This window comes from Coregonus clupeaformis, chromosome 33, assembly GCF_020615455.1.
Source record: "Coregonus clupeaformis isolate EN_2021a chromosome 33, ASM2061545v1, whole genome shotgun sequence".
Lineage (NCBI taxonomy): Eukaryota > Metazoa > Chordata > Actinopteri > Salmoniformes > Salmonidae > Coregonus > Coregonus clupeaformis.
Genome location: NC_059224.1, coordinates 16,073,692 through 16,089,901, shown reverse-complemented (window position 1 = coordinate 16,089,901; position 16,210 = coordinate 16,073,692). Strand labels below are relative to the sequence as shown.

Below are 16,210 nucleotides of genomic sequence, written 5' to 3'. Positions count from 1 at the left end.
GTGCAGTGAGAGACACGTGAGGCGGTTGATGGTGGGAGCTTCTGGCATATGAATCAGTTGTTCCTAATCCTCTTCCCCTCATGTGTGTGTGGCAGGTGGCGAAGAGCCATGGGGGAGCCAGTGCCCATAAGCAGGTGGCCTACCTGTGGGCCAAGAGTCTGGGAGGGGAGGCTGCCGTCAAACTGCTCAACAAGTTTGGTCTGCTGGAGACCGCCATCGACTTTGCAGCAGACAACTGGTGAGCAGATCAATGCACTGGACTGCACTTTACTGTACTGTGTTGCCTGGAACCCCATGCTCTTCAATATTGCTTTCATGTTTACGAGGTGATGAGGAATCTCCCTGTAGTCAAATGTCTATCACTGGGAGGTACTTGAAGTATCTGATGTATTTGTTCTGTGATTGACTCAGTACAAAGCAATAGCCTAAAAAGTTCAGCAATACAGAATTTGAAAATGTCATTATTTTAGCTTTTATTGTGGTGTATTACTCATGGTCTGAAGCATTCAATACTAGGCATAAGCTGTTAAGACCTTCCCCATTCGTTCCTAGGAGTCAGTATTGATGAAGCTGCTGTACCTCTGTGACCTTAACGAGGAGACTGGTTTTGACCCTTCTCTTGTCCTCCTCTCAGCTCCTTTGACTTTGCCTTAGAGCTGGCTCGTCTCTCCACCAAGAACAAGATCCCTGAGATCCACCTGAAAAATGCCATGATGCTGGAGGATGAGGTAATACACACACACACACTCACACACACACACCACTTCCAACTCCTCCTCCCAATCACACACTCATTGTCATTCAAGGTTACTCTGCAGCTTGCACCGTCTCAAAGATTCAAACATATTTACTCCGTTGCCTGCCCAAATTTAGGTCTGAGCGCAGTGTTTCTCCCTTCTCCAGCCATTAAATGTCACGCGTGCATTATTAATCCCTCCACCACCGAGCACTGAGCCGTGATGTTTCATTTTTCAAGGGCAAGTTCGCCGAAGCCGAGACGGAGTTCATCAAAGCGGGGAAGCCAAAAGAGGCAGTGCTGATGTAAGTATATCACTAGTTTTTCTCTTGCTAGCTAGCGAGTGGTGTTGGCATGTGTCCCCAACAGAAATCAGAGCTTCAAGCCTTCCTGAGTCGACTTCAAAAGGAGCGCTGGTGCCAGCACAGCTCTTGCCTCTTCCCCTTCAGAACTTCCCCTCACTTCTCTGTACATTGGTTATAGACCACCTATTAAGTGAGTGTGAGATGATGTGGGGGTGTTTGGTTGGAGGGGAGCTCAACTCTCACACAGGTAGCAGATGAACTGGAGCCCTGTCACTGAGACTGTTTGATCTCTGCTTCCTGTAGAGGAGTGGAGTGTATAGGATGGGAGAGAACTGTACTCTATACTGTAGACAGACCTACAGTATAACAGGGCTGCTGGAAGATCACAACATTACTGTTTTTAGTGGTATATCGTCTAGCTAATATAAACTAGAGTTAGAGCCCTTTAATCTGTTAATAACAAGTATTTCAGAGAGTGTTTGCTGTCTGCAATCTGATAAACAAAAACGTTGAACTTGAACCTGTAACAACATGAGGGAGGTTCAATTACAGCCTGGTGTGTCCCTTACAGGTATGTCCATAACCAGGACTGGGTTGGAGCCCAGAGGGTGGCGGAGGCCAATGACCCAGACAGTGTATCAGATGTGCTGGTGGGCCAGGCCAAGTTCTGCTTCGAACAGAAGGACTTCCAGAAGGCTGAGGCCTTCCTCCTCAGGGCTCAGAGGCCAGAGCTGGCCATCAAGTACTACAAAGTAAGAGACTGGGTGTTTCTCAATATGCATGCTACCGTGCTCCGATCACGCAAATTGGAACACGGAACGGTCGGAGTATGAGTCCAGATCAAAGTATGTGAAACAGAGCACGGGCGGCAGTTTTCAGATGTGTACTTCGTTTTGACACACTTCAAAGCATCGGTGCAAGCTTCAACTGAAAATATTGTAATATGTAAAATGATGCAACCACGTAAAAACCGACGCAAAGTTTTTGAAAACAATAGTGGCTGGTTTTGAGCTGAACCGAGCGAAAATGAACTCTGACTTCTGAATGAAAAGTTGCCTACTCACATCTCATATGTTGCCTGACTACAATATTTGAGCTTGATACCTTAATAAATACAGTGGGGGGGAAAAGTATTTAGTCAGCCACCAGTTGTGCAAGTTCTCCCACTTAAAAAGATGAGAGAGGCCTGTAATTTTCATCATAGGTACACGTCAACTATGACAGACAAATTGAGAAAAGAAAATCCAGAAAATCACATTGTAGGATTTTTAATGAATTTATTTGCAAATTATGGTGGAAAATAAGTATTTGGTCACCTACAAACAAGCAAGATTTCTGGCTCTCACAGACCTGTAACTTCTTCTTTAAGAGGCTCCTCTGTCCTCCACTCGTTACCTGTATTAATGGCACCTGTTTGAACTTGTTATCAGTATAAAAGACACCTGTCCACAACCTCAAACAGTCACACTCCAAACTCCACTATGGCCAAGACCAAAGAGCTGTCAAAGGACACCAGAAACAAAATTGTAGACCTGCACCAGGCTGGGAAGACTGAATCTGCAATAGGTAAGCAGCTTAGTTTGAAGAAATCAACTGTGGGAGCAATTATTAGGAAATGGAGACATACAAGACCACTGATAATCTCCCTCGATCTGGGGCTCCACGCAAGATCTCACCCCGTGGGGTCAAAATGATCACAAGAACGGTGAGCAAAAATCCCAGAACCACACGGGGGGACCTAGTGAATGACCTGCAGAGAGCTGGGACCAAAGTAACAAAGCCTACCATCAGTAACACACTACGCCGCCAGGGACTCAAATCCTGCAGTGCAAGACGTGTCCCCCTGCTTAAGCCAGTACATGTCCAGGCCCGTCTGAAGTTCGCTAGAGTGCATTTGGATGATCAAGAAGAGGATTGGGAGAATGTCAGATGAAACCAAAATATAACTTTTTGGTAAAAACTCAACTCATCGTGTTTGGAGGACAAAGAATGCTGAGTTGCATCCAAAGAACACCATACCTACTGTGAAGCATGGGGGTGGAAACATCATGCTTTGGGGCAGTTTTTCTGCAAAGGGAACAGGACGACTGATCCGTGTAAAGGAAAGAATGAATGGGGCCATGTATCGTGAGATTTTTAGTGAAAACCTCCTTCCATCAGCAAGGGCATTGACGATGAAACGTGGCTGGGTCTTTCAGCATGACAATGATCCCAAACACACCGCCCGGGCAACGAAGGAGTGGCTTCTTCGTAAGAAGCATTTCAAGGTCCTGGAGTGGCCTAGCCAGTCTCCAGATCTCAACCCCATAGAAAATCTTTGGAGGGAGTTGAAAGTCCGTGTTACCCAGCGACAACCCCAAAACATCACTGCTCTAGAGGAGATCTGCATGGAGGAATGGGCCAAAATACCAGCAACAGTGTGTGAAAACCTTGTGAAGACTTACAGAAAACGTTTGACCTGTGTCATTGCCAACAAAGAGTATATAACAAAGTATTGAGAAACTTTTGTTATTGACCAAATACTTATTTTCCACCATAATTTGCAAATAAATTCATTAAAAATCCTACAATGTGATTTTCTGGATTTTTTTTCCTCATTTTGTCTGTCATAGTTGACGTGTACCTATGATGAAAATTACAGGCCTCTCTTATCTTTTTAAGTGGGAGAACTTGCACAATTGGTGGCTGACTAAATACTTTTTCCCCCCACTGTATATGCTGTGTTCATTTTGGCATGTTTAACTAAATACAATGTCCACTGTAGTGTGCGTAGACTGCAGTCTTACTGACGAAGAATTGGTAGCTAGCTAGCTAACGTTACCCACAAATAATTTGTAGCTAACGTTGGCCATCAACTTTAATAACAACATTCGTTTTAGCTAATTTTTTACATATGAAAGTAGCAGGCTAGCTAGATTAATACGATTCACATGTAGCGAGCTGATAATTATGAAGTTACAAGCTTGTGATTGCTTTATGTAGTTATCTTGTTTCGTCTGTATTGGTCAAAGGTAATGCAGTAGCATGGGAGTGCGCAGTGCTTCTCAAATGTACATTTTTATGTGTTCTCCACACTCTCGTCCTCACAAGAACGTACTCGAGATCTTCCTTTGAGAATGAACTTGGAGCATTAGAGTTTGGAGCACGGTAGTATGCATATTGAGAAACACCCACTCTCTTTATGTTTGAACTGGGCAGAACTGACACTTCAGACTTGTAATTGTTAGTCAGGAGCTGACTGGGTTGGTTTTCAAGAGGACTTTGGAGATGTTTATTAATTAAACAATTCCATATATACTAAGCTATATGGAATTGTTTTAAGATCATACGAAGGATCATTTAGCTATTGGATTTGGATTATTATTTTTTTTGCTATCAAATGAAAAATAATTTTTGGCCTTACTGCTATATACCCATACAAATGCATTGAATAACAGATACACTACATGGGACTACAGATACACTACAGATAGTCCCCCCAAAAAGTTTGTTCTGAAGTGTTTATTCTGAAGTGTCTGTCCTATAGCTGAGAGATATAAGAAAGATCAGGAAACATAAGTATATATATTTTTGTACATGTATTTAACCCCTTATTTTTGGCGCTAAACAGTCTCCATATAGACTTCCATACATTTTCTAAAACTGGTCCTGGGGGACCTTCAGACACCTGTGGACGTCCTAGAGCAAAACAACTGACATGTACAGTACCTTCGGAAAAAGTTTGGAACCACCAAGACTCTTCCTAGAGCTGGCCGCCCGGCCAAACTGAGCAATCGGGGGAGAAGGGCCTTGGTCAGGGAGGTGACCAAGAACTGATGGTCACTCTGACAGAGCTCTAGAGTTCCTCTGTGGAAATGGGAGAACCTTCCAGAAGGACAACCATCTCTGCAGCACTCCACCAATCAGGCCTTTATGGTAGAGTGGCCAGACGAAAGCCACTCCTCAGTAAAAGTCACATGACAGCCCGCTTGGAGTTTGCCAAAAGGCACCTAGAGACTCTCAAACCATGAGAAACAAGATTCTCTGATCTGATGAAACCAAGATTGAACTTTTTGGCCTGAATGCCAAACGTCACATGTGGAGGAAACCTGGCACCATCCCTACGGTGAAGCATGGTGGTGGCAGCATCAGGCTGTGGGGATGTTTTTCAGCAACAGGGACTGGTAGACTATTCAGGATTGAGGCAAAGATGAACGGAGCAATGTACAGAGAGATCCTTGCACTCAGGACCTCAGACTGGGGCGAAGGTTCACCTTCCAACAGGACAACAACCCTAAGCACACAGCCAAGACAACACAGAAGTGGCTTCAGGACAAGTCTCTGAATGTCCTTGAGTGGTCCCGCCAGAGCCCGGACTTGAACCTGATCGAACATTCCTGGAGAGACCTGAAAATAGCTGTGCAGCAACGCTCCCCATCCAACCTGACAGAGCTTGAGACGATCTGCAGAGAAGAATGATATCTCTAGCTTAAACTGACAGATTCTTATGGGGATTTTTGTATTATGATAATTAGATTTCCACGGGGGCGCTGACATCGACTCTAGTTTTTTTTTTTTATCAGAGGGTTCATATTCTAGTCAATTCACTATTCTCTGTGTTCTGGGAGTAGCTTTACAGAGAACACTACAGGTTAAACAGAATACTGCGCTCAGCAATGTTTTCATTCCATAATTCACGCTGGTTGTTTGGCTGAATGTGCTTCACAGAAATTGGTGCTCCCGGGTACTGAGTGTTGTTGTTTTGTTGTTGTCTCAGGACACGGAGATGTGGAGTGATGCCATGCGGATCTGTAAAGAGTACCTCCCCAACAAGCTGAGCATCCTCCAAGAGGAGTACGAGAAGGAGGCTACCAAGAAGGGCTCCCGGTGAGCAAAACACACTCACACACACTCCAATAACGTCTGTGTTTTTATAGCACATTTTCCTGGTTATTATAACATTTTAATAACTCTGTTTGTGGTCTTGGAGAGGCAGAGAAAATGTGTCTCAATGTTACATGTTAAACGAGAAGGAGAAGAAAGAAACGTCTATGTACATACTGTTGTTTTGTGGTCTGTTATTAATCTATATGCGCATTGGGTCCATGCGTTATTAAAACATGGCAGCTTTTTATCCAAAATGTAATCCATAATGAGCAGCTAATTAAAGTGCAGACACGCAGCGCCTCCATCCGTCTCCAACCATCATTTCCCTGCTTTTAATGACTTGTGGGAAAACATCAAAGACTCGTCAAACGGAAAGTAGGACATTTATTTTGCACAGTCTTCAGTTCAGGCCCCAATTGAGAGTAATTTGGCCCTCTTGTACTGTCAGTCATGCTCAATTGAGAGCCAGAACTCTCTAACATATGTTGCCTTTCACTTTGACTCTTGTCTCTATCTTTAACATCACAAGGGTTGGGTTTGTAGCTCAGTGGAGGAGAGGGAGAGATCTAAGATTTTAATGGGAGAAGTCTGTGTGCAGTGCACTGTGTAGAGCAGGGGTGTCAAACAGACGAGGGGGTCCAATTGGGGGGTGAAAACGAACTCAATATACTTTAAAATGACTAAAACCAAACCGAAACTGTTTAGAAATGATAAATAATAATAATATATAATAATATGCCATTTAGCAGACGCTTTTATCCAAAGCGACTTACAGTCGTGCGTGCATAAATTTTTTTTGTGTATGGGTGGTCCCGGGGATCGAACCCACTACCTTGGCGTTACAAGCGCCGTGCTCTACCAGCTGAGCTACAGAGGACCACAATGATAATGGACCTACATTCATACAGTTTCTTGACTGTGTCTAGCTCACTAAATAATCACTGAAATGAAAGCTAGAATGAAAGCTAGACAGTCGGGGAGCATATTATTATTTTTATTTTTTTAAAGAACATGGATAGAGGACAATTTTTTGCACATTTTTACAGTGAGAAAACATAACACATTTTCAGTGCGGCCATCCGGACCCCGTTGAAGACCGAATGTGGACCCCGGGGCAAAATGTATTGTATTTGCCTTCGCAGTAGTGTCTTAGAATACTTCCTTGACTTTAACGCCGACAGACATGTACAGTATTTTTTCTGTTCTTAGAATGGGCTTCCAAGTCTTTCGTTCTAGTTCTGTTATTCCCTACACATCCATCTGGTCCCTCGATTACTTACTAATGCAGCTCAGTTATAGCTAATTCATAGGTCCAAGGAGGACATGTAAATGTTTTACTGACGGTGTGTGTGTGTTCTGTGTGTGTGTGCAGAGGGGTGGAAGGCATGGTGGAGCAGGCCAAGGAATGGGAGCAGTCTGGGGAGTACGCCCGGGCCGTGGAGTGTTACCTCAAGGTCAAGGACTCCGCCAACGGCCCCCTTATGGAGAAGTGCTGGATGAAGGTACATAAAAAGAACTCCAGGACTGGCAATGAATGTCACTATAACATAACCCACACATGCTGTCCTTACAAACCGACTGGTGTATGACACAAGCCTCTATCTGTGGCCCTGGATGTACAGTCGTGCCATGTAATATTTACTGTGTGTTTCTGTGACCCTGAGTGTAGTGCCTCAATGTTTTCTGTGTGTGTGACCTCCCCCAGGCTGCTGAGTTGGCCATCAAGTTCTTGACCCAGGAGAGGGCTGTGGCTGTGATCCACTCTGTGGGCCCTCGCCTCACCCAGCTCAGGAAGTACAGCGCTGTGAGTCACCACACACTTCCTGCTTGATCCCTCAATACTAACAGGCTCTTGATATTGATCATTTAGTGTTATTTTGTAAATGCATGGTTTTAGGCTGCTGTATGTCAACTGGTATGTGAAATTCTAGTGTAAAAAAATACAAAAGTTCCATGCTTTTTAGAAAGTATATTATTATTGAGTGTAGCAGACAGGTATCCAACCAAGGATTTCATAGACAGGACCGTTATGTGCCTGTTCATAGGTACTCTTGAACAAAAAATAATGTTTAAAAAATGTATTGGACAAAACTACATTCAGCAACAGCTTTTATTAATCTAAAGGTGTGTGTGGAGGCCATTCTGCCAACGGAAGCGATGGTTTTAGTGCGAGTGTGATAATAGAAAAAGTACTTACTTCCCAAAACAAAGGCGCCCATGTTTTATGCCTAATCTCTGGCGTCCTTCAAGAAATCTTTTGAGATTCCAAATGTTTTATTTTCCTCAGGCGGCTGAGCTGTACCTCAACCTGGACCTCGTTAAGGAAGCCATAGATGCATTCATTGAGGGAGAAGAATGGAACAAAGCCAAGAGAGTGGCCAAGGAGCTGGATCCAAGGTGAGCCTGTCGGTCGGGCCCACCACTACAGCTCTGCCTGGTCACCCCTAACAACAAGCCTAGCGGGCTAGAATACCTCTTCTGTCATTAGGCTACAGAGAGAGAAAACACACAGAGGCCTCACAGGCACCAGTCAGCTGTTGCTGCCTCTTAAAACAACACAAGGCCTAGGACAGAGGTAGCTCCAGTCCTCTAGTTAATGAATGGGATGAGATTCCTGTTTCATCTATTCTGTATGTTACATTATAGTCATTTAGGATCTTATCCAGAGTGAATGACAGTAGCTAACTTTACAGTGGTTGTTTATTTATTTCTTGTACATTTTGTAAAGGTCAATTTGATTAGACAATGTGTTTAGTACAGTACATCTGTGTTGTGATTTGTCTATCTGGGGACTATTACCTGGCTGCATTGCTTTCATGTACTCCAACTCCTGAACAGTCATTATCCTACATAATAGAGGATAATGGATTATATTTTACTTTCCTTCTACATTGTGCGTCTATCTGAACAGCTCCATCTGTTGGAGGCTTGAAACACTTAAAACATTCAACTCTGGCTGAAAATGGTAGTTCTTATCATATACTGTAGCTGTTTTATTTGATTCTTGATTGTTTGCCGTTTTCAAGCACTTTGAGATAATTTTGGTAATGAAAAGCACTATAGAAGGTGAATAAATTGTTATTATAATATATTCATGTAGGTTTGAAGATTATGTGGACCAGCGATACAAAGAACACTTGAAAAACCAAGGCAAAGCAGATTCAGTAAGTAGCTACAATTTAACGTTCATATGTATCGCAAATAATAAGCCAATTTCTAAATTGTGCAAGTACAGTATAATTTACAATAACAAAATGGATCCACAGTCCTTGTTCTATTTGTTATGCCAAATCAGTGTGGCTCAGTAGCACTGACATCTCTAGTTGAATAATGAAGTCTACCTGGTGAAAAGTGAATGGCATATTTCGAAGTTGTCCTGCATAATGCACCAAAGACTTCATAATGTGGGTGTTTGTAACCATCAGTCTAGTTTTGAGACATGTTTCAAAGTTTCAGAAAGCAAACTATTACAAGGCTTCTTACCATTACCTTATAAAACGACTAAATGTCATTTTGTAGTCGTTTTTATAGATAAGTGTACACTCTTAACCACTAAATGCTGATCTTCTCTGGTTCTAGCTGGTAGGAGTGGATGTCATGGCAGCTCTGGACATGTATGCTGAGAGAGGCCAATGGGAGAAGTGCATAGAGACTGCTTCCAAACAGGTACTGAGTCTACCATCAACACTCCTTCTTTAGTTTCATTGTCTTTCATCCTTTTCTCTGTATTTTCTCAGTTTTATTCTGTTATTGTTTTTATATTTTTTATATTTGTAGAATTACAAGATCCTCCACAAGTATGTGGCCCTGTACGCCACCCACCTGATCAAAGAGGGCGATGCAGAAAAGGCCCTGAACCTGTACGCCCAGCACGGAGCCCCAGCCAACCCCCAGAACTTCAACATCTACAAGAGGATGTTCCTGGATCTGCTGAGCCTGCTGGGTAGAGACAGCGCTGAGTCCTTCCGCATGTGGGCTGACCTGAGAGACGTCATGCTTCTGCTGGTGAGTACAGGACCAGAGAGAGACAGGGGACTATAGTGACAGTATCAGGTCACAGTGTATAATGACTATATATGGTATATAGTGTGTAAGTATAAGGGTCTGTTTTTCATGGTCTCGTTGTCTGTCTGTTTGCAGTGTGAGAACCTGACCAAGTCTTCAGAGGCCAACTCTCCTGCCCACGAAGAGTTTGAGCAGATGCTGCTGATCTCTCACTACTACGCCACGCGATCCGCTGCCAATGGGGTTGACCTGGTATATACTGTACTCACCCTTTATTTTACCCAGCCAGTTTTTGTATAGTAATAGCTGCGGTACACACTCACGTCCTCCATCTCTTTCCTCTCCATCCCTCCAGGTCAGCGTGGCTGCCAAGCTGTCCATATCCCTGCTGCGCCACACGGAGCTCATCCCAGCTGACAAGGCCTTCTACGAGGCAGGCATGGCTGCCAGGGTAAGATAACTGTTCGTATGAGCTTCAGCCAATCACGGGAGGCAGAGAGGGGCTTGGGGGGTTGGTGTTGCTAGCCCCCTGGGAAATATTCTGATCAATGTCCACTGAGTCTGTCTGTGCTCCAGGTAGGCCCGTTGGAGGTGTTATGAATACGTTTGTGCCCAAACAGCATTGTGAAGTAGCCTATCGCCCCACGTTCACAATGAAATGATTTTGGAAAATGAAAAAAAATGAAATTATTTTGGAAAATGGAAAATCTCCCCACTCGTTGAATAACTGTTTTTCTTTCATATGTTTTTTTCAACTTCAGTATTGGCATTTAGTTGTGAATGTCAGGCTGATGATGATAAATGTGATTATCTCCACAGGCTTTGGGCTGGGAGAACATGGCCTTTATTTTCCTCAACCGCTTCCTGGATCTGTCTGATGTGAGTCTCCACTCAGCTTTACCTGAGGCGGTTTCACCTCAGCTTTACCTAAAGCTGCAGACTTTTTCACTGAGCATAAAATCTTCACAAGTAGCTTATATGATCGATAGCAATATACATTTTATCATAACAACAGTGATATGAGTAACTATCCCACATCACATTTTGTCTGTATCCGTTGTGTTTTAATTAGATTGTTTGAAGAAGAGGTAGTGAGTGAATGTTGTCTTGATGCCTGTTGTGGTGTTTCCAGGGGATAGAGGAAGGGAACTTAGATACTCTGGACCACTCTGATTTCCAAGACACTGACATCCCCTTCGAGGTTCCTTTCCCTGCTAAGCTACACGTCACTGTAAGGCACAAGTAGATTTTTTGCTGTGTCATTATAATGTCTTATAACATGACAGGTCTGAAATGTTGTGGTGATGTGACTGCTCTGTGCCAGTGTTAGTTTGATAGCTCTATATCATTGTGCGGTTATATTGTTGGCTTTGCTATGTTACTATATAAGGACTGTGTGTAATGTTGCTGTACTGTGACTGCCTGTGACATTAGGCTGCAATGGTATTATGGTATGAGGCTGTTGTTGATCTTGTTGTCGTGTCCAAGGATGCCCAGCGAGAGGAGATCCGTGACTGGGTGTTGACGGTGTCCATGGACCAGCGGGTGGAGCAGGTGCTGCCCAAAGACGAGAGGGACACCTACGAAGCCTCTTTACTGGCAGCCAATACGGGCATCCGCTCCCTGCCCTGCGTCATCACAGGTAGGTGGGAGAACCCCCCCTACAGAGCACCTTACCCTCTCCCTTCTCTGTTGCATTACCCTGGTGTCTGGGACTGTACCATATCTACTCTAGGGGCGTGAAAAGTATTGGTGGGTATGAGGGGGCTATTACTGGAGAGTATTTTACCTTAGATAATTATTTTATAATTTCCATGTTATTACTGTTATTTGCATGCATTCACAAGGTTTCATATGAACCCCAACATATTTTGTTCTTCAACCTAACTAGTTGATGACAGGTGAGAGTGTGTATACTGTACTGGTATGCAGAGCAGAGGTGCTGTCCAGGGTGCTGACTCCTGCTTGCTCAGAAGAGGCCTGCACCAAACCTAAATGACAGAGTGAAAAGAAGGAAGCCTGTACAGACTAAAATATAGCAAAACATGCATCCTGTTTGCAATAAGGCACTAAAGTAAAACTGCAAATAATGTGGCTAAGAAATTAACTTTTTGTCCTGAATACAACTCGTTATGTTTGGGGCAAATCCGGCACAACACATCACTGAGTACCACTCTTCATATTTTCAAGCATGGTGGTGGCTGCATCATGTCATGGGTATGCTTGTCATCGGCAAGGACTAGGGAGTTTTTTAGGATAAAAAGAAACGGAATAGAGCTAAACACAGGCAGAATTCTAAAGGAAAACCTGGTTCAGTCTGCATTCCAACAAACACTGAGAGACAAATTCTCCTTTCAGCAGGACAATAACCTAAAACACAAGGCCAAATATACACTGGAGTTGCTTACCAAGATGACATGGAATGTTCCTAAAGTGGCCTAGTTACAGTTTTGACTTAAATCGGCTTAAATCTATGGCAAGACTTGAAAATAGCAATGATCAACAACCAATTTGACAGAGCTTGAATAATTTGTTTAATAATAATGTGCAAATATTGTACAATCCAGGTGTGCAAAGCTCTTAGAGACTTACCTAGAAAGACTCACAAGTGTAATCGCTGCCAAAGGTGATTCTAACATGTATTGACTCAGGGGTGTGTGAATACTTATGTAAATGAGATATTTCTGTATTTCATTTTCAATACATTTGCAAAAACATGTTTTCACTTTGTCATAGGGGTATTGTGTGTAGATGGGTGTAAAAAAAATATTTCATCAATTTTGAATTCAGGCTGTAACATAACAAAATGTGTAATAAGGCAAGGGGGTATTAATACTTCCTGAAGGCACCGTAACTGACAAGATACAGTGGTGTATAACCTCTAGTATACAGTACAGAGATGCAGTGCTATCCAGAGATACAGGGACTGACTGGTCTCCCACAACACCCAGATGAGTGTGTTGTGTTCAGGGAGGCAGTTAGCAGACCCACGTACGATGGCAGATCTGTTAATTGGTTGACTAGTAATATGAATGCAATCATAATGAAAGCTCTCTCTCTCTATGCAACCCAGGCTATCCGGTCCTGCGGAATAAGATTGAGTTCAAAGGACCTGGCAAGGCAGCAAACAAGGATGACTGGAATAAATTCATAATGGCCACAAAAGTAAGAAGGGGGTTTGTTATGTTAGCTCTGTAGTCTACATCACTGTGCTTGTTACCTCCTCTGCTGATTTAGCTGCTAGTCCATCAGTCCTTAACTGCATGAAACACTGGGTTTGATTTATTATGAATCCACACTTTTGATCACAGGCACTCACGCAGGTTTAGAATGTACACAGTGTAAAGTTGAGTCTTGGGGGCCAGAGAAGGGCCCATTTCATTTCAGTGTGTTTCATCATCATCCTTCCTGTGTGTGATTTGGATTGCAGAGGTGTGATTTAGTTAAATGAACTAATGTCCACAAACAGAGATTTGAAGACCCACTTTTTACATGTATGCCTGCTTGCATGCACACACAGGCACAAATACGCACTCGCACACACACACACACACACACACACATACACATTCTTCCGTGTGGTTCCCTGTATGTGTGTGATCTGATATGTGATTAGCTGGTCTGTGTGTGTCCTCCTCCCAGACCACTCACAGCCCGGAGTGCCAGGATGTGCTGAAGTTTGTGAGTCAGTGGTGTGGAGGTCTCCCCGCCTCCGGCTTCTCCTTCCACTGACAGGAACAGGCTGCTGAAAACTTCATCTCCGCCCAGTGTACCACACACCAGCATACCCAACACTACAGTAACTTACCATCTGCTCAGAGCCACCGCCGCCTTCTCTGAATTATTTAATCCATCCTCGCTCCTCTCCTTCTCCATCTCTGGTTTGGTTTTAGTGTTAAACAGTTCACATCATTCTATAACAATAGACTTATATGAGAGGACCTGCTGTGTTACTGCTTCATTCACTTCATTCTGACATCAGCACAGTCCTTACTGGCCTCCTATTGGTCACTTAGCCCCTGGTGTCAGGATCCTGTGTCACCATGGGGATGTCTGTATCATTCAGCAGAAAATTCCTCCTCTCTTTGTGTCTCTGTTTTACCTCTGTGATGTGTGTATCTGTGTTTGAGTTTGTGTTCATTCCCATTTTCTCCTATGTTCCTGGTACTGTAGAAGGAATGGCGTAGGCACCAGCCAACGTGTGTGTTTATATTTAGTTGAGAGACTTTAAAGATGCCTTTACACTTAAGGTGATGTATCTTCGTAATCAGAAGTGCTGTTATCTGTAATAAGTGTTCTTTGTTCTAAAAGTAAAGTTTCTGAATGATATGAGAATTTAACATAATGCACTTTAGAATTCCGTATTGGCTTTATGTATTGTTGGTTTATATGCGGTTTTGAATGTATTTCATATGTTGGAAATATAGTTAAATAAAAAATATTCGGAATTAATTTCTTCTAATACTCAGGTCTTGGTTATTAGACCGATAATATAAGTAAATGCAAGTCCACCTAGAAAATGAGTGTACCATTAGGCCTCATTGTTTTTGCTAATTGAGTTGTTCGACCAAACTGACATTTTGTTTATGACCACAAGGTAGACCACACAGCTCAGTGCATTTGTTATCTATTATAGCCATTAGTAGACTACCTGCTATTAAATTGGGTTGTAGGTCTATTCAAATGTCATGAATCATTGCATCCTTTTAGCAGTGTCCCTAACATACCCACTAGAAATGCCCACCCAAATAAGGATCATTGACTTCTTCCCAACATAATATAAATACAATTTATTACAATTTTTATTTTAAGTGTGTGTGTGTGTGTGTGTGTGTGTGTGTGTGTGTGTGTGTGTGTGTGTGTGTGAAAATTATAAATTCACAGAACGGAGGTCAGCACAGCCGCTGTGTGATGGACAGGTCTTGCATTGAGTGTATGTATCTCCTCAGAAAGGTAGCACCGAGATATGGTCTTTGTCAAAATCTTGCAGGGAACCCACCCTATTTTTGTCTTCATACGTGACAAAAAAAAATGGCTGCCCACCATTCTATCATCCATACAAATTCTTCCAGAAAACCTCTGGTATGGTATAATGTACACTCCCAAATTATCTGATTTCTAATTAGATTAGCCAATACAAAAAAACTATAACCCGCGCATATAAAGGTTTAGTTAAATACAGGCCTATCCTACCTCAATGCGGTGCGTAAAACCACGCACAGTGTACTTTTACGCATCATAAAATGTGTATTGTTTGCGCCTTTCTCATAGTGCCTCCTCAGTTAAGCTACTTCCAAAGATTAAAAAGAACACTTAGTTCACCAAATTTTGCGGTCAGTGTCCGCTCAAAGTTTGAGGCCTATAAATTCAGAAAAGCGTTGAAGAAACTGAGGCATATTCAAGTATTCCAATTTCATATTGGCTGCATGAGTATGGACTGAACTGTCTCAGATATTGCCTGCACTTTTAGAATTATACATAACTTTCCTTTTGTCACAATATGTTTGAATTGAAAGTCAACACAGCGTCTTGTGTCATATCCCAAAAACACATCCACATGTTTTTAAGTAGCCTATGCCTAATTTAAATCAGTGCATTGAAATAACTTTTTTGCCCAAAATGAAATGGGCCTAATGTGATGCATACAGGCATGTCAGGCCTGTGTAAAATGTTACTATCCAATTGGGATAGGGAAATGTTACATAATTTGATACAATATTTTCTTAATGTGTTTAAATATGATAGAATGGCAGCCTAGGCCTAGTCTGCACGTCATTGTTTTTTCTTTCGATAAGAATGTAAAATATCACATCTGAAATCCTGTGTTATAATAACCATAAATGTTTATTGCAAAGAAACAGAATAAACTAGCCTAAAAACAACTTTAAATGTAGGTGTCAGAATGGACACTCTTCAACCGTCTTCATGATATGTCTCCAAAATGATTGTACGGTCTTCATTTGTCTGGAACGCCTTTTAATTTGAGCAATTAAATCATTAGAGATATGTTAAATTTGTATAGCCTGCATAAATAATATTTTTTAAACCAAACGTGCTCATTGCTTTGGAATGCTTATTTGTACTATGAGTTATTATCTCAAACTACAATAAGCAGAACTTTTCACCGTTAGGTATTGTACTTGTAATCACTCTTTGTGGATTTATAAATGCAAAGGCATAGAGGTAAAACATAAACGAAACAAAGTTTAAAAAACATTCATTTTTCCTGTTACTCGAGTTGTTTTCAGAGGGCATATCACCCATAATCAGGCTGACGTTCACACCATATTGCATGGAC

General features: G+C 42.4%; 1 protein-coding gene across 1 annotated transcript in view; it reads left to right on the top strand.

Annotated features, from left to right (window-relative positions):
- ift172 (intraflagellar transport 172) overlaps positions 1-14,364 on the top strand; it is a 34,587-nt gene extending 20,223 nt beyond the window's left edge. Inside the window, exons 30-47 of the mRNA XM_041860513.2 lie at positions 96-238; positions 635-728; positions 977-1,041; positions 1,613-1,793; positions 5,798-5,907; positions 7,280-7,409; positions 7,613-7,711; positions 8,195-8,304; positions 9,008-9,071; positions 9,487-9,573; positions 9,685-9,912; positions 10,048-10,164; positions 10,268-10,363; positions 10,732-10,791; positions 11,045-11,143; positions 11,401-11,554; positions 12,986-13,077; positions 13,555-14,364. Of these exons, the coding sequence (XP_041716447.1) occupies positions 96-238; positions 635-728; positions 977-1,041; positions 1,613-1,793; positions 5,798-5,907; positions 7,280-7,409; positions 7,613-7,711; positions 8,195-8,304; positions 9,008-9,071; positions 9,487-9,573; positions 9,685-9,912; positions 10,048-10,164; positions 10,268-10,363; positions 10,732-10,791; positions 11,045-11,143; positions 11,401-11,554; positions 12,986-13,077; positions 13,555-13,644 (2,019 nt within the window). The 3' untranslated portion in view covers positions 13,645-14,364. The remainder of the gene's footprint in view (positions 1-95; positions 239-634; positions 729-976; positions 1,042-1,612; positions 1,794-5,797; positions 5,908-7,279; positions 7,410-7,612; positions 7,712-8,194; positions 8,305-9,007; positions 9,072-9,486; positions 9,574-9,684; positions 9,913-10,047; positions 10,165-10,267; positions 10,364-10,731; positions 10,792-11,044; positions 11,144-11,400; positions 11,555-12,985; positions 13,078-13,554) is intronic.
- Positions 14,365-16,210: the final 1,846 nt, after the last annotated feature.